Genomic DNA, 20,576 nt, shown 5'->3' with positions numbered 1-20,576 from the left:
TCTTACGATACTGCTACGACCCCTCCTCATATGCACTACCAAATGTACATTACTACTGCTTTACAGCTGGGTGCTCTCCTTCCGCCGCCGAACACCATAGATTTAGGTGCTAGCTGTGTATGGGCGCGACCCATCCACGTGTTATATCGTAGGGGGCAGTGATATAATTGGCTACCGTTGTGTAGCCCTTCTAATGCATGCGGCTTGGCACCTGCCATCACGATCAGTCATTGTGTGCTTCTCATACCGCGACGTTCGACCGGACACATGAGTGCTCCGCCAAATTGATGTGGGGAAACCGGGGATTATTCATCCTGGTGGGTTGTATGATGTGCTTCAAGGTACGCCATCTTTGATATGCTACAATGGCCATTTGAATTAAAAGACCACTACCATGCGTCCATATATAAACTTCACCCGTAACGAGCAGCGTCGCAGAACAGCAAATCACATAGCATTGCACACGGGACTCCAGAAGTACTAGTAGAACGACAAGACAATGTAACTCAGCATCATGGGGTTGAAGCTACAAATATGGCTGCGGCAGTACAGGATTCCCTCTCCCCAGGGCGGCACGCGACGTGCCTTTTTTCGACTTGTTCCCGCTGTGCTCCCCTCTCCTCTCCGGCGACTCATCTGCCACGATAACCACATCGGAGAGCTCAACAGCGCCTGTCCTCCGCCCTCCGGCGTCGTCTGTATCGGCACAAGAAGAACAGGAAGTGCCAGCGGCCGACCGCACGACCAGGAGGAAGATCATCCGACGACAGCCGCGCTGTGCGGTTTCACCGCTTCTGCGGCTTGCGCTTGACCTCGTCGTCCTTGCACGCGTGCAGCATCAGCTTGTTGGGGTGGCCGGGCGTCATGCCCGAGTGGCCCTTGGACCAGTCGTACGAGACGGCGTAGGCGAAGATCGTGCCGGCGCGGTTGAACGTCGAGCACGGCACCGGGCCAGGCGCAGGGTCAAACGCTGCCGGGCCATCGAAGGACGGCGTCAATACTGGCTGGGGAGAAAGGGCGGGGAACGGGCAGGTGACGTACACTTGAGACGCGTACGCGCGTCCTTGTCCCAGAAGTTGATGGTGCCGTCAGAGCCTGTAGATTGCGTGGAAAGCAGCAGGTAGCGTGAGCATGCTGCACCTAAGGCGCGGATGTGGGAGCTGGTACTGTCGAGACTTACCGCAGGTGGAGAACGTTCCGTGGACGGGGTGGAAGGAGATGTCGTTGACGGCGTAAACGAGGGATTGGTCCTTCGCGGATGGGGTCTGGTCACGTCGGTGGCATTTGAAAGAGAAGTTGTTGGACGCGTCCTTCTCCTCGACGTATCTATTGGAAAGACGTAAGTTCAGGGAACAAGACGGAGGATTGGAAGACGGGAATGTCGGTGTAATACCCACTGTATGGCTACGCGTCCCTCAATACTGCCTACGGCGAAACCGTTTGCGCTGGGGAAGCAAGACACTACTCGGGTCTGCCATTTGAGTGGCGACGTGAGAGTCTGGAACACGATGGGCGTAAGTAGAGGCGCAGCCTCGAACTCAGAAGCATCACTAACCTTGAAGGGCGTAGTAGGGTTCTGGAGGTTGAAAACCTGGATGTGACGCTCGGCGGTACCCACGACCATCAGAGGGTAGACAACGTCCATCGTATAACAACGCTCAGGTAGGTTCACAGTAGACACAGGGTTTGGTGTGCGCAAATCCCAGTACTACGAGGAAATGATGAGGGGGTCAGCCATTCTGCCTACCGCAACAGCTCGCTCCTCGCTGCAGCACATACCTTGATCGTCTTGTCCCAACTACCAGTGGCGAGCACGCTTCCCTGAGGCGACTCTATCCACCTCACAATACGGATCGGCGCGTCGTGCTGGGCTACCTGGGTAGCCTGTCCAGTCGTCACGTCGAACATCCGACCCGCGTTGTCCGCGCCACCGGAGAGAATCTTCGTGCCGTCCTGCAAACCATCACGCGCAGCGGCAGCCCTTGGTCATTCTCCGTGTCGACGCCAATTCACAAAGCATACGCATACCTTGGTCCAGCATACGCTCAGTACAGGCCCTTGGTGAGGGTACATTGCCTTGCCCTGCGTCTGACCACTCGCACCAACTTCGTATATGCGTACCTGTCGGATGTCAACCAGATGTCGCGACTCGCGCACAACATAGCGTGTCGTAGGAGGTATTATACGTACATTATTGTCCCAGGAGCCTACTGCGAGGTAGTCGGCGGTGGGGGAAAAGGCGACGGAGGAAATGGAGTCAGTTGGGGGATCTGCAACTTCGATGTCTTTGTCGGGGGGCGGCTGCGTGGCAAGGGTGCCTGACGTCGAGGTGCCAAAGAAAGACATTGTCGCGTCAGTTCAGCTCAAAAGTCGCGTGCCACAACGACCAAGAGGCGGCGAGGGAGGACGAGGGAGGAGAGGGGAACCTTGGAGGCGCGGCAGAGCGTGCGGGACCGACATGCTGCGTTCACTTCCATGACCCGTGACTTTGTGCCGCATTTGGAAATCACAAGCGGTCACGCTCAGATGTCGCGCTGCCAGGTTGCCCACCATCACCACCGTGTTCAAAACGGTACTCTCCAGCGCCATAGAGTTCTTGAAGGTCTGCAGTCTAATCTGCACGTCCGGAGGAGCAGGGCACCCTGTAAAAAGGCTACGACCAACCTGGGATTCGAACCCAGAATCTTCAGCTTATCCCTACCGGAAACTGACGCCTTAACCATTAGGCCAGTCGGCCGTTGCGGGCAGTGGCTTCTGTACATCCCTGTCCAGAGAGTCATACATACCTGATACTTACTGTGTTCAAACCTCCTGCGTGTCAATAAGTTGCTCGTCACCCAGTTTCCGGACCTCCGTCATAGCAGAACGTCACCACTGAGCTCATCCTCCTCCCGAACAGCCGTCGTTGCGGGATGTGAAGGTATCCTTACCTTATATGGCTACCAGATGTCCATGTACGGTAAATTCACAGAAGTAACCCCCCGATCTTGCGCGCCATTGACGTCGCAGAGCGGGGATTTTGAGCGAGGCGAGCCTTGCAACTCGTATATTTGCGCCCATGACTTTGAGGAGACTCCTACAAGTTATCTCATCCGCCAGATCAAACGCTACCACCTTGCACTTTCACCATGGTCAACCAGTCAAAGAGCCCTTACAACCTGCCCCCGGCCAACCGGGATGTCGATAACATGACCTACAACCCCCAAGCCGACGCACGCTCCGACAACGCCGCGTTCGACGATAACACGAACCCTGACATGCAACCCGTGGGTGCTCGCGGTGCAGACAATCAGCCCACGAACCGTGACTACCGCAAGGAGGACCAGGAGACGACCCGGTCCGATGAGACGGGGCGCATTCCTAGGAGTAAGCTTCCATAACCAGGCCGCGTCCCACGTGTGCTCACGACGTTACTTAACAGGTGAAGTTGACGACTTGCTCTCGAGCGCAACTTCCGAGGAGAAGAACGCATCCGGCACGCGTGGCAAGCGCGTCGACGCCTTCGGGCAGGAACGTGAGGTTGACCGCATGTTCGAAGAGTCCGGTATTTCGAATGCAGACCAGGATGTTGAGATCGGCGCCGCCTCGGGCTATTGAGGAGAGGTCGAGTACTCACGAGGGTATCATTCGGGGCAAGTGTGTGTATGTATGATTAGCAACGTGTTTAGGATGACAGCATATGATGTTACCGCAAAATGAAACTCCCACACGGTGCGAGCCTGGTTCCTACTTCTCGGCTACACATGGCGAAGCTGCATTCGGAGTTTGATAGGCCGCCATGAAGACAGCCTATATCACAAGCGTTCTGCACCAACAGTGGGCCCGCAGCCTTCCCATATGCACGCGAAACTTGCGCGGGATGTATTGCATGCCTATTACGTGTAAATCACGTACACTCACATTAATACCGACCCTGTTCGCAGCGCGGATAGCACAGACATGTTGTAAGTCCATCTTAGTATGCATACTGTGGGCTAGATTGGTTTGTGCGGCAGAGTAGCATCATCAGTGCAAATGCGGTACCTGAATTCGTCAAGGCTTAACAGACAACCGCAGCGAGGAGGACGCTTGGAGATTGCTTGGAATCGTGCGCCGTACCTGGAGTGTCTAGCATCCATTAAGTACAGGGAAATCCCATCGGTATTGCCCTAAATGACATGCCTCAATGCGTGCCTGCGGGAAGGTATGAGGGGTATTGCCAGACGACTAGGAACGGGCTTTACCTTAGACAACTTGTAGTCGTACACTAAAGTTGTGTATAACCTATCCGCAGGGAAGCTCGAACATACCTGACAGCGGTGATCGTTTACGAGGGCTGAGATAGAGTATACTATCGTCGGATCCCCTTTCGCGCTTGGATTACAAGGCAGAAAGGATGACAGGAGATGGTGGCTGACTGTGGCCACTTTGAGCGAAAGCGGTGTCCAAGTCGCTCATATTGACACTGAAGAGAGACGCGGGTGGATACAGGGGCTCTGCGAAAACTTCCAGGGTCATACACATCCCGAGGCGTAGTGTATATTGCTAAGTAGATGGGAATGCGAGCAGGGCGTGACCGCACCGTGTGGACGCAGCCGACGAGGAAGCCTTACATTATAACGGCATGCAACAAAAGGTCCGGATAGCAATCCGAACAGCAAGCGTGCGCACCGAGACGGCTCGCGATGACAGGTAAGAGAGGGAGTAAGTGGAAGTAAGTAAGAGAGGGCTTAAGGAGGTCTATACGAGCGTTATAAGGGCGATAAACGGAGATTCGAAGGCGCTGCCCGACCCGACCGGCGCGCCACCGCGTCAAGTGCCCTGCACGAAATCGAACTGCACCCAACCCCTCTCGGCCTCCCCCTGCCACCACCTCCCGCCTCCTCGCACCCTCGCGCGCATCCCCCTGCCCGCCCCCTCGCCGTCGCCCCTCACTCGTGCGATGACGGCGTTCCTTCCGCTCGATGCGGGCGCACCACTGCCGCCGTCGCCAGCGTTTCTGGTGCCCTCGCCCGAGCCAGCCGGCCATGTCAAGCGGGTGATCAAAGCCGTCCTGAAGGCGCGCCGCATCGCCGTCGTCTGCGGTAAGTGGCCATTATCTCCTCTGACAGGGGGCGTATGCTAACACTTGTGCGCGACGCTCTCGCATTGGCGGCCTGGGTGCAGGTGCGGGCATCTCCGTGCAGGCTGGTATTCCTGATTTCAGATCGTCGGAGGGGCTCTTCCAATCCTTGAAGAAGGATCACCCGATGCTCAGCTCTGGCAAGGACCTGTTCGATGCGTCGGTGTTCAACGTGAGTCCTGCGTCAGTGCTGTGGAGGCGTTTGGTAGAGCGTGGGGTCGGGTGAGGGGCCGTTGTTACGATCGCTGCGGGGGACTATGCTGGCGACGACGCCGCGCGGTTTGCCGCATGGCCGCGGGCCTCATGCGGACGACGTGGACACCGAAGGTTCGTCGGAAGAAACACGCCGCTCGCCACGAGCGTGTTGTATGAAGAAGGTTGCGCACAGTGCGCCAAGGCGTTCCCGCAGTGGCCATACCTAGGCCGCGGTAGCTCGGAAAACCATCGCAAATTTACCGCGATGCCCCCGTTGGCACACTGTCGACCCTCTGTATTCGCCGGACTGTTCATTCGTCTGGGCTTGTTTGGTCGTGTCACGGAACGGTCAGGACAGGATCCCTCTGGACAGAGAGTGATGTCACCAAAATTCTGGGGCATCTTCTTGCTGCTATCAATGTCCTCTACGTCGCAGGCACACTTCAATATACTCACCTCGTACCTTATCGTTCCATCACCGCTCGCCATTACTCACATGCACGCGCATATAGTCTGAAGATACTACGTCGCTCTTCTGTCAAATGATCGCGCAACTGTCGCAACTGTCAGACGCAGCCCAACCTACGGCATTTCATCGATTCCTGCGAGTCCTGAACGACCGCCGGCGTCTCCTCCGCGTATACACGCAGAATATCGACGCACTCGAGGAGAAGTCGGGTCTCACGTTTGGGGTCCCTGAATTGGATGTCAAGCGGGCCAAGCCTCGCTCAAGCAAGGGCAAAGCTCCTGCCCTGGACTCAGCTGAGACAGTCTCAGCCGATTTGCCTCAACCTGACGAGCCTTCGACGAGCAGACTCCCATCACCCCCTGTCGAAACTCCCAAATGCATTCCCCTCCACGGCACTCTCCAACTGATGCATTGCGTGACATGCACGCATTCGTATCCTCTACGCGACTACATCGACTCGCTAGTGTCAGGTACTCCTCCGCCGTGTCCTCAGTGCACCGCTCTCGAGGAGACGCGACAACTCGTAGGCAAGCGGTCTCGCGGAGTTGGGAAGCTGCGACCCAGCGTAGTACTCTACAACGAAGATCACAAGGACGGAGAGGAGGTGGGCAACGTCGTCCGGAAGGACCTGATGGGAAGCTCTAAGGGCAAGGGCCGCGCGGGAGCGGACCTGCTCCTGGTGGTAGGGACCAGCCTGCGTGTCCCGGGAACGAAGCGCATCGTGCGCGAGTTCTCGAAGGCCGTGCGATCCCGGCATGCCGCGATGAACGCACCCCCAGACCCGCCTGCAGACGGACAGACGACATCTGCCCACGGTCTCGTGACGCCGACACCCTCCCCACGTCGGTCACCGGCGGAGGACGAGGAGCCCCCGGTACGGACGATATACTTGAACCTGGATTTTCCGGTGCCAACGAGGGAGTGGGAGGGCGTGTTCGACGTGTGGATACGGGGGGACGCGCAGACGTTCGCGAGGATGGTGCACGAGGAGCTGGAGAAGGAGGAGCAGGCGAAGGAGGCGGCGAAGGAGCGCAAGCGGAAGAGGGAGGAGGCGGCCGCGGAGAGCGCGAGGTTGGCCGAGGAGCAGGAGGAAGGGGAAGTGATCGCGCAGCTGGAGGCGGCGTCACTGCCGAAGAAGGGCAAGAGGAGGAAAGAGCAGGTGCATTCGGAGAACGACGCGGGCGGAGAGAGTCGTGTCCAACCGACGAAGAAGCGGAAAGTGGGCAATCCGGCTTTGTCTGCCGTCTCTCCGCCTTCTTCCAAGAAGACGGAGCAGAAGAAGGAGAAGGGGAAGAAGGCTCTTTCCTCGAGAGGGCGGAAAGAGGAGGAAGTTCAGTCGTCGCTTCCCACCCCGCCTACGTCCCGCGACGACCCCACCCGGCTGACGATCAAGCTCCCACCTCTCCACAAGAGGCTGGTTCCTGAGGTGGTCATATCGACGCTCCCAAAGGTCACCCGTCCGGTGCATATACCAGGACCGTTCTCATCTCCCTTGTCATCCCCCCCAGTCTCGACGTGCGAGTCTCCGCCGACGGTCTCGAAGACAAGCAATGTGATAACACCGCTGTCTTCTCCTTTGACTACTCCGCCGTTGTCGATCTGTGGCGACCCCTCGCCATACGAATCTCCGTATGATATGTCGAGGCTGAGCAGCACGCTCTCGCAGATCAGCTCCCCTCCCTCTTCTCCCCCGAGGCCCAACCAGCTACCGACTCCCCCTAGACCCACCAGGACCATCAGCGGGACAACCGAGTTGTCCTCGCCAACTTCTTCCATGTCGTCCTCGCCATCGCCATCGCCCTCCAAGAAACGGAAGACGTCGAGCTGTCCCAGCCCGGTGGGCAAATTCATGGGCCCCCGTCCTGGGATGAGGTCGAGCTACGCGTACGGTAGTCGGCCTTTCGGTGTCGAAGATGAGCTTTACCGTTTCGAGCGTGTAGACGACGACGAGGAGACCGGTTCGCCACCGTCCGAGAGTCGGTTACCGGAGTCTTACATGAGGTCGAGGCCCGCGCCGACGGCTCGGCGGAGAGTTGCGACGTGAAGGATGGGCTCCCGCCCAACGCGACCCAGGACTTGCATTCGCATTCAACCTGTACACCCTCACCTGCATCGACCAAAGTCCCTCGGGTACCGTCCCCACATCACTAGCATCGCATACATACACTGACGAAACCATAGCCGGACTTGTCGAGCCCCGCATATACACCTGTTACTTATGTTTATTTTGTCCGACCGGTTTCGACCATCGTTCTCCGTCTTCTGACCATCCCATCTGCCCATCGTCATTCACACCATCTGCACGCGCACCTATTATATGTACTATCGTGTACGCTCCCCGAACTCTCATTACAAGTAGGTCTCCGTTCCCACTAATGTGTTCCATCATACTTCCTGTCAAACCTCGTTGAGCGAGCTGCTGTGATCCCGTGGAATAGCCTCAGATATCGTGTCCAACTCGAGGGTTTGAATGAATCGTCGAGACACATCAAATTCGTGGATTGTGTATAGGTAGGGCTGTAAGTCAGAGCACAAAGTAAAGTGCTAGGGACCACTATCAATCTTGTTGGCCTTGCGTAATAACCGACGAATACTGCGACGAACGCTGCGCTTGACTGCTTCATGGGCAGCGATGCCTGACCATTTGTATCTTTCGACAGATGGATATCTCATGGGCACGGCAGGGATTCGGATATTTCCAGCTGGAGAAAAGTCTTCGAAAAGGGGACGCGCGAGGCAAACAATCCGTATCATTGACTTTTCTCCAATCGAAAATATCCGATTCCCTGCCGTGGGGGGCAATGTTCCAGTACACGCACTTGTCGGACGTCTGGAAGGCAACTTGGGACAGCAGGACGGGGAATACGACCTGTAAAAGAATGGTGTCACCAGTGTCAATCTACACACATGCGCGATATGGACGGCCGTACTTGTTCCCAGTTGTGAGAACCTGAGACCGCTATCAGACAAAATGGCAGGCACAACTCGCATCTTCCCGCTGCGAAGAGCATACGCACATGCAAGCACGGCCAAAACTGAGGAACGTTATGCTGTCATAAATGGTAGTGAGTATATTGCCTGCCCGGAGACGACGTTACGAACGTATAGGTTACAGTAGATCCCCGGATCTTCGCCTCGGTCATCGTGGCCGGTAGAGGGGGATCTCGTGCATCGTTTTGCTGTCAATGTTCCTGAAGGGCTCGGCCAGCGGAGGTACGACGTCCTTCCGCGTCCTATGCGCAGCGACAATACGAGGTTTCATAAGATCCACGCATCGAAGTTGAACGGGGGCACTCTCGGCGAAACGAGTGACCGGAGCGTAGCTGTGCAAGTGTGCTATGAAGATCAGAATGCCTTTGTTTGACGGAGATCATGGTCAAACCACGTCTTACACCCGGCACGTCTCACGGCTCCATGAGCTCTCGTAGTCCATTCCCTTGTCTGCGCCGGCACTGAGCAGCTGCTCGCGTAGCTTCCGACTTCTCAGCAAGCAGAGATAGGATCGGCGCAAGCGCGTCCGAGATCATAGCCATGCCGGTCCCGATTTTAAATACTGCACGGGACATGGACAGGGATGAGGAACAAGTGCAAGCATTGCATGGATCTTATACCTTATCTGCGTAATTCTTTCCTCCTCCGGCAGCTTGGACTCGTCAGACGCCTGCAGCTTGGACCGCACTACATGCGAGGATTACACGATGCCCAGCGCTGACACAGGACGACTGGTCACGCATATACACTCAGGAAGCTTACGATACTTTGATCTTCCCCGACCTGCCGAGCGATGGTCTCGTCATTCCGAGCGACGGCATGTCACTTCTCTTCCCAGATGGCATTCGAGCGGTCTCCGAAGACGTGCGACAGACCGACGAGCAGTTGTACGCATGCGTTCGGGAACGCCCGCAGGAGCTTACGGCCCAAGAGTTGGTATGGTAGGAGCCTTCTGTGAATTGCTGTATCCGTGGCGCTGCGTAACGGCACATCATGTCAGCAAGCGAGGAACTGAAGGATATGCAGCACAGGGTGAGAGTGAGATTATTCACCTGAACGACTTGACGACAGTACTCATCCGCGCCGACAAAACATGAGGGTCGAACCAGTAGTCCAGACTGGCCTGGCCGATGAGGGCGAGCGCCGTACTGCCCATCCGTAGATGATGTCGAGCTCGTTGGGCATGGGGTTCACGCGAGACTCGATCGCATCAAGCCCACCGCGCGCAGCATGATGGAATCTGTGATTGACTTGAGAGTTCGGGCCGAGATGAGGGGACGGGCAACTTACCTAGCGTAGTACTTAATGAGATCTTTCCCGAACACTTGACTACTTGCCCTACAAACGTTCTCAGCAATATTCTGTGTATACGCCACACCAACCCGATGGGGTATCGCGCTTCTTCTTAGATATACTGGTCCTGTACCAGGATGTGAGGTTATTTGCCGAGCACGAAGACTGAAAGCATTTCTCCTGGGCCATCTACGCTAGACCCGAAGGGGCGGTTACAATGCGCCTACCAGCTTGCCCTGAAGAGGATATCCAAACCGGCGAAACCGGGGTACAGCTGTTCAAAGGGGACGCTCCGTGTCACCCGTGTCGGCAGATCCTTCGGGATGTCTTGTAGGCGAGACGATTAGGAGGTGCCAATCATGTATCGAAATGACGTCAACTCACCATATAAGAGTTACTACAGACACAATCCTGAGATATTGTCGGAGGGAGACTTCACAACCAAACTACGGAAGAATCGCTGGAGAAGTCAAGTTGCGCTGCCTTCTACTGCAGCTTTCAGTAATGTGGCGATCAATCTCAAGAAGAGGAGGGAACGTGAGGGTATCAGGACAGCCTGCCAGCACACTAGAGTTGGTAGAAGTTGCTCTTGCGGGCTACAAGGAAGCTCACTGGACTGTGCACAGTAATCCAAAGAGGTAACCAAAAAGTTCCGTTACACAAATCAGGAATAGCATGGCCGAACAACGAAAAGGAAGGATCGACGGTTCGTCTGTCACTGAGCAGGATAACTCATGCTGCGTAAACGTTCGCCCAGCACGCACCGGAACCCTGTCCTGTGCCCCGCTGCCATCAGGGAGGATAACTTAAAACTCGCTCGCAATCCTGTCTATCGTTTTGGAGGGACACGACCTCCGGAGCGCGTTGGTGATGGAGCCGGAGGGCGGACGCAACTGCCACAATAGTCTCTTTCATGCGCATTTGAGGGTTGCGACTGGCGTCGCTAGTGGACGGGACCGCAGCTCCTAGTCCGCGGGATCCGAATGTCCTCGGAGTAGCCGGATGCATTGCATTATCGAGGAGACGAGGCTGTCTAGTGACAGAGCGTCGAGAACAGTAGTTTTCCGAAGACAACCGGAGGTTGGATACAGCAAGGAGGAGAACGAACATGTCGGAGACACAATACCGTCCACCTGCCTGGGAAGCAGAACGCAGACTTTCTAGCAAGGTCAAGGCAGGTTCCAATCATGCCAAACCCAATCGCGTATGAGGTTGTGGTCGAGCCGTCCTTAGGTGTCCCCGATGCCAGGTCGTATCTGGGCAGGGATTCATGTGCATAATCTGGGCGCGAGCCAGGTCGCAACTCCGCACAGGCATGGAATAAGTAGAAGAGTCCACGGATAGCCCAAGTTGGATGCGACGCTAGCTGAGCCGTACCGTCCAAATCCTGTCGCACGAGTCTGTTCAATGATCCTTCTGGGAACGAATTATGGCAGAGACTCAAGAGTGGACGTCGGTAGAACAGATGCATAGGGAAGCAGTCGCTACGGATGCGGAAGCGCCAGCTGAGCAGATAGACGCCAGGACGCGAAAGCACGCGTCGAAGTTTCCCACGTGCACTTACGCGTCCCAGCTCGCGCGTTTGGCCACTCAGCGTGCACCACTGCACTTGCATCCTGACCACCATGTCTACCTCTGCCGCCTCTACTTCCCAGCCAATCCAGAGCACCTCGGCAGCGGTTGAGCACACGAAGGACGACGACGTTCCCCACCTCGGCGTTCTCGAGGAGGATGACGAGTTCGAGGAGTTCGCGGTAGCCGGTATGTCCTCGTTATGCTGGTGTGGCCGGACCTTGCATTTTGCTACGTCGCGGCGCTTTCAACTCCTTTGGGAGGTACTCTTGCTCACCGGACTACGGCCTAGATTGGGATGACTCCCACACGGATCTTGCACACTTGGGCGGCACGGCGCCGGGCGCGGCGAAGTCGGGCGGGGACAAGCTGTGGGAGGATAACTGGGACGATGACGATATCGAGGACGACTTCAGTGTACAGCTAAGGTACGCCCGCGCGTATGCTGTCTGGTTTTTGTCTCTCACGTGCTCCCCTCCACGCCCGTGCGCCGCAGAAACGAGCTGGCGAAGAAGAAGGGCAATGGTGGCGGCCCAGAGCCCATGCAGCACTGAAGGAGGAAGCCCCTGTTTGATCGTACCTGTGCTATTTGCGACTATGTTTCACCGGACGCTCTCTGTACCCGTGGTTTATCCAGCTCCCCAACCATCCAACCCAATCCGCTGTGCGCTGCATCTGGATCGAGCGAAATCTATGCACGTTCATGGGAAAAGCTGCAGTCGGTCTCGTGCGGCCGCGGGCCTCTCCATCCTTCCATTGGAGTCACGGTTCGTCCTGTCAAACTAATAAGCTTTCTTCCGCCTTGCGTCACAAGAAGTAGCCAATGCATGTCTCTGTATCACCGAATTCGGCATTGCAGCTGCCGAAGGCCTATCTTCCTGTCCAAAATCTCCGGCTTTTTCGCAGCATGATCATAGAGTTCTGTCGCTGGTGTCTTCGCGCACTCGTTGTGAGCACCTTCCCAGATACCTTGGCTCTGCATTAAGGCACTATGGCCGTGCGCAGCACGCAACAGGAAGCGGGTAAGCCCCAAGTTCATACGTCCGCGATAAACCGAGACGATAAGGCGTGCAATCGGCGCCCCTTCAAATTTCGGCGAGGGGTGTTGAGTTTGCGTCGAGCTGATGGTGATCTACCAACGATCTGCCGTTGTTGTTGGCGATATCACGGAGACGTAGGAACGCGAACGTATCGACCATGATAGCCTGTTATCGCCCCTGTTGATGCGCCATGATGCCAGAGGCATTGAGGCACAGAGGCGGCGAACGTTCGTCGGGGTGTGCAAGAATAATGCAGGGACGACTGTCTAGCTTATGTGTGCTGGGAGACCGACGCTGATGGTTGCGCGCGACCTAAGCCCAGGAGGAGGGACCGCGGCGCACACTCGAGCGTCGACAGAGATCGAAGACATGCCGGATCATAGTCTGCAGGTCGGTGCAATCGCAGGCAATACTCAACGCCGAAAATGGCTTAGAACGTTCTCGATTGCGGCGCGATAGGGCGAGCGGGCGCAGAGTTCAAAGAGGGTTCGGCAGAGGAGCAGAGGCACCCCAGTCCGCTCTGCTTCTGCTATGACAGCGTAGGAGGAGAATCCAGAGGCCGACACATGTATAGGGCGGACACTTGCGTGGCCGACTGTGGCCAGCCAGTGAAGGTCACCAACGTGCGCAGAACTTCCCGATTAGGTATGTTGCGCTCAGGGCAGCGGAGCATGGGCTCCAGAAGATCAGGATCAAAGTGTTGAGATATCTGTCCGGGGAATGTCATGCTGCTCTCACAGGCTTCGCACGACCACTTATATACCCCCCACCGTAGCCACATGCTCGTGCTTTTGCCCCCTCGTCTTGCTCTCCTACTCTTGACGCACCCTTGGCGCCGTCTGAGCGTAGACTAGGCCACGATGTCCAACCCAGAGTACAAGAAGCCCAGTCTCTCCCAGGTCTCCCTTATCTTCGCGTACGTATGGATCCCGACGTTATCATCTATGCCTTGCATGCTAACGCGTTGGCGGGACATACATAGCTGCGGAACTGCTCTTTTCTCTGATGGTGAGTCGCAGGCGCGTTGGAGGCTTTCGGAGTGTTATCCTGAGCGCATGGGCTAGGTTATGCCAATAACATCATCGGAAGCGGTGCGTTTGTTTGTCAAGCTTTTTCTGGGGACCGCGAGCTAACTTGGCATCTTACCGCTTGTAGTAAATACTCGTGCGTTACGCCCCCTCTGCTTCTGTATCAGTCTGCAGGACTCAGATCCTCCGTCTCAACAGTTCTGGTCCGCATTTATGGGGACAAAATCAGCGCCGACTACAGCACGACGCTGTCCAGTCTGGCCTTCGCAGGTACCGTCGTCGGTATGCTCACTTTCGGCTATCTGTCAGACAAGTTGGGCCGCAAGTTCGGAATGGTGCGTAGTTCCGTTCCGTCGTTGGTGCAAGACCGTAGTTGAACGCCGGACGACGTCATGCGCAGATGCTCGCTACTGCCATCGTTGCGTTCTTCTCACTGCTGTCAGCGGCATCTTCGGGTGCGCACCACAGCGTTGGCGGCCTTGTGGCCATGCTGAGTGCATGTCGGTGAGTATACTACAAGCGTGACACGCTTGTTCTCTCTAATATATGTCTGAACAGTTTCCTCCTTGGTATCGGTATCGGTGCGGAGTACCCCTGCGGTTCCGTCGCCGCCTCCGAGCAGTCGGAAGAGCCTGGCATCAACAAAAATGCGCAGCACCGGTGGTTTGCTCTTGCGACGAGTGCGTATGATCACGTTCTGGCATGTCGTAAGTTTGGGGGCCGTGGCTGACGCATATGGCCACCAGACTCCATGATTGACTTTGGGTTCGTGGTGTCCTCCTTCGTTCCCCTCGTCCTCTTTTGGATTTTTGGCGAGCACCACCTCCGGGCTGTCTGGCGTCTCTCGGTGGGCTTGGGTTTTATCCCTGCTCTCTTAGTGTTCCTCTGGCGTCTTCGCATGGACGAGCCGACACGGTACAAGAAGGACTCCATGGCTCGCGCCAAAGTTCCGTACTTGTTGATCTTGCGCCGTTACTGGGTGCGACTTGTGGCCATCTCGATGACTTGGTTCATCTATGACTTCATCGTGTAAGTGCTAGCCATCGTCGATAGCATTTATCTAACCTATCTCGGCCATCAGGTACCCCGTAAGTAACTTTGAATGAGGTTCGAGTAAGTAACTGCCTACTCAATTTTCGATCTATAGTTCGGTCTGTACTCCTCTACTGTGACGAACACGTACGCGGTTTCTTTCAATGCGCATATAGTCAAAATACTGACTATTACGTAGTATCACTGGTGGAAGCTCGTCTTTGACCGTCGTCTTCGGATGGTCTGTTGTCATCAAGTGAGTGCAACACGCATTTTGAACCTTCGCATCAGTTCATATTTTATCCGTAGCTTGTTCTACATGCCCGGAACCCTTATCGGAGCCTTTGTTGTTGACTATCTCGGCCCCAAGCACACGATGGTGCGTTTCTAGTACTTATCATATGCCTGATATGGTGGGACTCACAAAAAGTTGCTAGATTCTCGGTCTGCTTGGCCAAGCTGTCATCGGTTTCATCATGAGCGGTCTCTACACCCAGTTGACCAAACACATCGCTGCATTTGCTGTATGTGGCTTCGGACAAAGCCGGTACTACGTGATTCTGACAGTCTTCCCAGGTCGTGTACGGTATCTTCTTGAGCTTCGGTGAACTCGGTCAGTTCAAGCCTTTTATGTCCACGTAGTCCATTTGACTGACACTACAAAATCCACAGGTCCAGGTAACTGCCTTGGTATGCTCGCTGCGAAGTCCGGACCTACCGCCGTCCGTGGTCAGTTCTACGGCATCGCGGCTGCCGTTGGCAAGGTCGGCGCCTTTGGTGGTACCTGGGGTAAGCACGATTGGATTCATGCGGATGCTGAGATGAAGCTGAGTATCACTGGGCCATAGCTTGGAAGCGAATCGTCAGCGACTTCGGAAAGATGCACCCCAACGACCCGAACATTGGCCAGACCGGCCCCTTCTGGGTGGGCAGCGGTAAGTCTATTGCGTACCCTTTGACGGAGTCCTATCGACTGACTGGCTGTCTTGCAGCTCTTGCCATCGTCAGCGCAATCATCACGTTCTTCTTCATACGTCCCCTCTCGCACGACGGCATGGCTGAGGAGGACCGCAAGTTCCGCGAGTACCTCGAGCAGCACGGCTACGACACCTCCCAGATGGGGCTCGCCGATGTTACGAACGACACGTCGTCGTCGTCTGAATACGATGAGAAGAAGGACGGGATTCCTTCCGCATAGGCCCTCCTCGAGCGTCCCGCCCCGTACATCTTCTGCTGCCTATGACATATTGGCTTCGTCAGGCCTTACGACACGACCTCTAACGACGGCTTGCTTGTCCTCCCGATTCGCTCGTGAACCACGACCTCATGGTGTTTCCGCATGAGCCTCCCCTCCTGCAAACCTCGCCGCCCCATACGTCGCGTCTAATTACTCGTATACATACCTCTCACATACCTCCCCTGGTTCTAGTGCTGTTGTATCCTGTGCTCTGCTACGATGCTGTGTGACACAATAACGACTACGCTACGTTGGGTATCGTGTCTGATTTCTCGGACGTTGGCGTTCGCTCGAGTGCATGTGTTTTGTCGCTATTGATTGTGTTTCTTGTCAGTCGTACCGCTGGTTTTGCGGTGCAACCTTCTTGGGAAGAGGCGGGAGCGGGCACTGTGCTGGAGAACGACGAGCAGGTGAGTGCCGAATGCTGAGAGACCAAAGATGGGCTGATGATTTGGGTGGAGACGAAGTGGGTAGCGACTTCTACAATTGGGACATCGGATATTTGAGGGAGCCGCACCCGCGGTCGTCTCGCAAGGGACGGCACCCCACTTAGCAAACACCTGGACCGGCCGACTACATACCACGAAGATGACTTGGCGCCAAAGCACATCAGGCACTGAAAGGGCCGGTAGGTCGTGCTGACGTCTGCGTGTGCCATGAGCTTGGTGGCGAGGACAGGCGGATTGGATGCCATGGAAGCACGGCCTGTCGAATTCGCTTTGGATCCGGGAGTGTGCGCGGCAGCGGTTGAAGTACAACGTGCTCCTCCCTTGAAGCGCGTTGGATACGGATCTCCACACGCGCAGCGTTGCCCCATGGCAAGAAGATGGCATGCGTGGCTGCCGTCATGGCAGGTGTTGTCCCGGTCATTGGTAACGTACATGTCCGTCGACGCATGTCCGTCGAAAGCCGTCATACGAGCTCGGGCGGCTTGTCGGAGGTGGGTCTCCGGCAGGTGAAGTACGTTGAACGTCATCTTCAACTCTGAGCGCGTCCGTTTCGAGTGCACTGCGTTGCTACCAGGGCCTTGCTTTCGCCGGTGGTATGCATAGCGAGACGCCAGCGAATCACGGCGTATGCGGGAAGCGGTGGGCCGTTAGAGTGGGGATAGCAACTCAGTTTTTTAGCCCGTTTCACCGACTTATCAGATGGCTTAGTGTGTTTGCCGTAAAGGTGTCTGAGATTGCCCTCGCCCAGCTGTTCAATTGAGACCCTGCATACTACATAGGGCTGCGCACATAGAATATGTGGCCGGACGTATCGTGAGCGGCTCCAAAGTCCGATGGGTTCGGGCAATGGGCGAGGGAGCCGCCTCGTCATGCACCGCCCGCCCAGAATGGGGCGGTGAGTAGCGGATCATCCTCCGTAGCGTTTGAGAGCAAACGCCACCAGGGCTTGCGCTCTGGACTCACTCGTGCACAGTCTACGTTCGACCGCCCGTAGTAGTGTCGTAGCTCCGGAGCGCAACAGATGTTCTCCTCACTGCGTCTAAGGTTTTCGGAGCCGGCGGCTTCGTGCCTGGACCTGGCGCTGGAAAGCAGAGCGATGACCTTACATCTTCCGGAATGAATATGGTGCAACACTCAAAGGGATCTCCCCGAATTTCGTGAATACGATATCTGCGCCTCTGTTGACGGAAACAGATGGGGCTTCATCGGGCACTGGAAAAGCTAGGATGATGTTTCAGTGCCACCTCGTGTGGCGGAGACGCATCTGCGTTCTTCAATTCACAGTGAAGCTCATGTTGCCTGGCATCTGTGAATGGGTAGCCGTTTGATGACGAATTCTCCCGGTGGGTTGCGCACGGAGTTAGGAACCTGGAAGCGTAGTCCACCTCTGGGAGAACAGGCGCCTCTGAATCGAAATTCGAGATCAACTCATAGACACCTCTCATTTCTCGTCAATGAAGCTATCGGAAGCGAACTGTCTGACTAGCTTGGAAACTCCAAGACGCCCACGACGTCCACGTTCCAAGCTGATCGAACAGCCAACGCCAGATGCATGGGCCTGGCGCTCGGAGACCCGATTCCATGGCGTTGTACTACATATGCATGCAACCTTTGTGCTAAGAATATGCCGCAGGAGTTCTGACAGGTGACCTTGAGTTATTCGGAGCAACTCAGCGCGCCTTCGAGGCATCAATGACTTCAGGCGCCCGAAGTTGAATAACGCCATTACCGAATTGAGGTTCTTCCGACTCGGCATATGACGTGGAACATAGATGGACGCTGCATCTCAGCCATCCTCCACTTACCGCTCAACAAGGCCCTCACTCAATCTTCATTCTCAGCGCTCGTACATCTCAAGGGTCTCATGCCACCAGCCAGACGACAACGTAAGATCTTGGGCTGTGTACCTGGACGGCCTGATTTCATCCTGCGTCTGTCGTACAGCTACTCGGCAGGTGCAAAACCCGAACAGCCCGCTCGATCGCGAAGTCATCGCGAAACGCACGAAAAGACATCTTGAGGAGCTCGAGGTGCGCGATGGCGCCTTGATCTTACATACATTCGCGCCGCAGGGTCCTCGCTCATGATAACGCTGGTTGTTACTGACGACGGTGCGCTCCTCACGTGTGCAGCGCTCCAATTACTCCGAGCCGGCCGGTGCTGGTGTGGCAACAAGCGGCGAGGCTGAGGACGACGACGAAGGCGTTGCGCCCGGCGGGCGGACGACAAAAGGCCGAGCGCGCCAGACGACAATATCGGACAAGCGGCAGTGGGAACAAGTTGGCACCAAGAGGCCCAAGAAGGCCACGATGAACGTCCGCACCGCCATTCTCTACAAGAAAAGCTTCAATGTCCTGCTCGAGGAATCTGTGAGTCGCCTTTCTCGTCCGTGGACCCTGTCATGCGCCTATGTCAGTGCGCCTTGTCAGGAGCTTCGAGAGTAAAATTGTGCTGATCTTGCCGCATGTCTTCTGCGCTCTCGGCGCGCTTGATTCAGGGTATTGAGCACATGCCCCCAGGAGTCCCGACGTACCTTAGGGCTGCGGCCCCCCCTCCTCGGGAGCCGCAGCGGCTATTGTGTTCCGTCTGCGGCTATTGGGGAAAGTACAAGTGCAAGCGCTGCGCCATGCCTTACTGTGACCTGAATTGTGAAGGCGTGCATAATGAGACGCGTTGCGAGCGGAGGGTCATATGATCTGATTAGGTCTAAACCCTCTTCTAGCCCGGGTTTGGTGGCCGAAGATGCGTAGAAACTGTTCGGTGGTTGCAGACCCGTAGGAAATAGTCTACTCGATAAAGTCATAACATGTAGATGTACAGGAGCCGCTGTACATGGTCTCATCAAACCGCAGTGAAATTATATTTTCTTGCGGCCAAAACTTCAATAAAAGAGGGGAAAACCCAGTAACAGAGGTGGGCAAAGCGTCCGGTTACCGGCGGCATGAAGACGAGCTTCTCACCCCTGTCCACCGCCAGTATGCTTCTTCGAGCGACCGTGGTCCGCTTGAGGCCGTTTTTGTTTGGATCTGCTTCGCGAACTGTGCCGCCGTCCACAGCGGACGCTCGAAAATCTCCCTCCACAGTGCTCGGGAGAATGAACGTGAACTTGATCGATGGATGCTCGATGGCAAGCGACTGGTAGAGCAGGAGCGACGATGCCTTGGTGGAAGTATACAGGCTGCGTGTCGGAGCAGGCACTACGGCAGCCAAGGAGGACATGAGCAGGACCGATGGGGCCGTCGAAGTCAACGACAGAAGGGGTATCTGAAGGCGCATCCGACCAGCGGAACAGTTGATTAGACGTAATCTTGCGCGGACGTACGCCGATGAACTCACAAAGGTCACAGCACACACGAGGGGACCGATGTAGTTGCCGTGCATCGCAGCGCAGGCCACTTCAACAGTGCGTTGAACTCCTGCCACACTGACTTGAGGCGGCGAGAATTTCCCGTCATGCCTGTCCAAGCCGGCGACCTCGAGGAGAGGTCGCAGCGCCGAAACGCCTGCGCATACCACCAGAGTATCAAGACCGCCCCACCCTGAACAAGCCAAGAACAACATTTCGAACTGTCATGAGCCACAACTCTGAACCTTCCAGGAATCGCACCGTGGGACTCACTCTCTTCCAGCTTCTCCCGGAGCGCTACCATGTCGTCCGCGTTGGTGAAGTCGGCCACGACGGGTAAGACGTCTCCGCTGCTTCCACGCTTGCCACCAGCTCCGTCAGCGGCTTCCCCCGGGAGGAGGTTGGCGCATTCCTCCGCAACGGCATTGAGTTGGTGGTCCCGGCGACCCACGATGCACACCCGAGCACCCGCGGTAGCATATTCGTGTGCGATAGAGCGTCCTATTCCACTAGAGGCCCCAACGACCAAAACGCGCTCTTGGGACCGGGGCAGCGTTCGCGAGCGACGCCGTCGCTGCCGCCACAAACGGTGAGCGACATAAAGAACAGCTAGGCTGATAACAATAGGGTGGCGGTCGACAGCATTCTCCGTCGAGTCAACCACTCCGGACAGCGTGCAGATGATGCTCTTGATATACGTAGACGAGGACATCTTGACCCGAGTCGCTCGAGCTCTCCGGTGCACAGGGCCGCGCCAGTGCCACAGGGAGAATAGTTGCCGGTGTAGTACACGTATCGCACTGCGCACGGTACAAAGTTGCTA

At 56.2% G+C, this 20,576-nt stretch overlaps 6 protein-coding genes and 1 non-coding gene across 7 annotated transcripts; 4 read left to right on the top strand and 3 right to left on the bottom strand.

Annotated features, from left to right (window-relative positions):
- Nucleotides 1–438: 438 nt before the first annotated feature.
- DICSQDRAFT_99853 (Poly(A)+ RNA export protein) lies at nucleotides 439–2,429 on the bottom strand. The gene is made up of 8 exons (XM_007362348.1): nucleotides 2,191–2,429; nucleotides 2,029–2,121; nucleotides 1,780–1,953; nucleotides 1,556–1,708; nucleotides 1,398–1,498; nucleotides 1,181–1,326; nucleotides 1,042–1,095; nucleotides 439–970 (listed from the first exon to the last, which is right to left on the bottom strand). Exons 1-8 carry the CDS (start codon nucleotides 2,344–2,346, stop codon nucleotides 786–788), a joined length of 1,062 nt encoding a protein of 353 aa, XP_007362410.1. The 5' UTR covers nucleotides 2,347–2,429; the 3' UTR covers nucleotides 439–785.
- Nucleotides 2,430–2,656: 227 nt separating this feature from the next.
- DICSQDRAFT_t35 lies at nucleotides 2,657–2,737 on the bottom strand. The gene has a single exon. It is a non-coding gene; the product is annotated as a tRNA-Arg (tRNA).
- A 391-nt stretch (nucleotides 2,738–3,128) lies between these two features.
- DICSQDRAFT_166779 (uncharacterized protein) lies at nucleotides 3,129–3,597 on the top strand (the record flags this gene model as incomplete). Its single annotated transcript, XM_007362347.1, has 2 exons — nucleotides 3,129–3,366; nucleotides 3,422–3,597. The coding sequence occupies 2 exons, from the start codon at nucleotides 3,129–3,131 to the stop codon at nucleotides 3,595–3,597; spliced, it is 414 nt and encodes a 137-aa protein (XP_007362409.1).
- A 1,251-nt stretch (nucleotides 3,598–4,848) lies between these two features.
- On the top strand, nucleotides 4,849–12,463 carry DICSQDRAFT_80192 (DHS-like NAD/FAD-binding domain-containing protein). The gene is made up of 8 exons (XM_007362346.1): nucleotides 4,849–5,063; nucleotides 5,146–5,273; nucleotides 5,809–6,864; nucleotides 7,033–7,286; nucleotides 7,437–7,583; nucleotides 11,623–11,810; nucleotides 11,914–12,049; nucleotides 12,118–12,463. Exons 1-8 carry the CDS (start codon nucleotides 4,922–4,924, stop codon nucleotides 12,173–12,175), a joined length of 2,109 nt encoding a protein of 702 aa, XP_007362408.1. The 5' UTR covers nucleotides 4,849–4,921; the 3' UTR covers nucleotides 12,176–12,463.
- A 1,058-nt stretch (nucleotides 12,464–13,521) lies between these two features.
- On the top strand, nucleotides 13,522–15,919 carry DICSQDRAFT_166775 (metabolite transporter; the record flags this gene model as incomplete). The annotated part of the gene is made up of 17 exons (XM_007362345.1): nucleotides 13,522–13,577; nucleotides 13,644–13,669; nucleotides 13,726–13,752; nucleotides 13,817–13,825; nucleotides 13,888–14,024; nucleotides 14,090–14,193; nucleotides 14,248–14,369; nucleotides 14,436–14,718; nucleotides 14,771–14,777; nucleotides 14,837–14,868; nucleotides 14,921–14,977; nucleotides 15,031–15,100; nucleotides 15,159–15,245; nucleotides 15,298–15,334; nucleotides 15,394–15,510; nucleotides 15,570–15,656; nucleotides 15,714–15,919. 17 exons carry the CDS (start codon nucleotides 13,522–13,524, stop codon nucleotides 15,917–15,919), a joined length of 1,464 nt encoding a protein of 487 aa, XP_007362407.1.
- Nucleotides 15,920–18,350: 2,431 nt separating this feature from the next.
- On the top strand, nucleotides 18,351–19,102 carry DICSQDRAFT_29857 (uncharacterized protein; the record flags this gene model as incomplete). Its single annotated transcript, XM_007362344.2, has 3 exons — nucleotides 18,351–18,437; nucleotides 18,540–18,776; nucleotides 18,905–19,102. Coding segments are annotated over 3 exons (522 nt in total), but the record flags the coding sequence as incomplete, so codon positions are not given.
- A 146-nt stretch (nucleotides 19,103–19,248) lies between these two features.
- DICSQDRAFT_144369 (NAD(P)-binding protein) lies at nucleotides 19,249–20,465 on the bottom strand (the record flags this gene model as incomplete). Its single annotated transcript, XM_007362343.1, has 3 exons — nucleotides 19,249–19,671; nucleotides 19,744–19,946; nucleotides 20,027–20,465. The coding sequence occupies 3 exons, from the start codon at nucleotides 20,463–20,465 to the stop codon at nucleotides 19,249–19,251; spliced, it is 1,065 nt and encodes a 354-aa protein (XP_007362405.1).
- Between the last annotated feature and the right edge of the window lie 111 nt (nucleotides 20,466–20,576).

The sequence above is a fragment of the Dichomitus squalens genome (genome assembly GCF_000275845.1).
Source record: "Dichomitus squalens LYAD-421 SS1 unplaced genomic scaffold DICSQscaffold_4, whole genome shotgun sequence".
In the NCBI taxonomy this organism is placed as follows: Eukaryota; Fungi; Basidiomycota; class Agaricomycetes; order Polyporales; family Polyporaceae; genus Dichomitus; species Dichomitus squalens.
Note: the sequence above shows the minus strand (reverse complement) of the source record. Positions and strands in the feature narration are given on the sequence as shown.

Excerpts from the sequence above, each read along its gene's own strand:
- DICSQDRAFT_99853 (XM_007362348.1), bottom strand. The coding sequence starts at position 2,346 with ATGTCTTTCTTTGGCACCTCGACGTCAGGCACCCTTGCCACGCAGCCG. Across the intron at positions 1,499-1,555 it reads ACCCTACTACGCCCTTCAAG|ACTCTCACGTCGCCACTCAA; the intron begins GTTAGTGATGCT and ends ATCGTGTTCCAG. Across the intron at positions 971-1,041 it reads CGCGCGTACGCGTCTCAAGT|CGTTTGACCCTGCGCCTGGC; the intron begins GTACGTCACCTG and ends ATGGCCCGGCAG.
- DICSQDRAFT_80192 (XM_007362346.1), top strand. The coding sequence starts at position 4,922 with ATGACGGCGTTCCTTCCGCTCGATGCGGGCGCACCACTGCCGCCGTCG. Across the intron at positions 7,287-7,436 it reads CCCCCAGTCTCGACGTGCGA|CTCCCCTCCCTCTTCTCCCC; the intron begins GTCTCCGCCGAC and ends CTCGCAGATCAG. Across the intron at positions 11,811-11,913 it reads CGAGGAGTTCGCGGTAGCCG|ATTGGGATGACTCCCACACG; the intron begins GTATGTCCTCGT and ends ACTACGGCCTAG.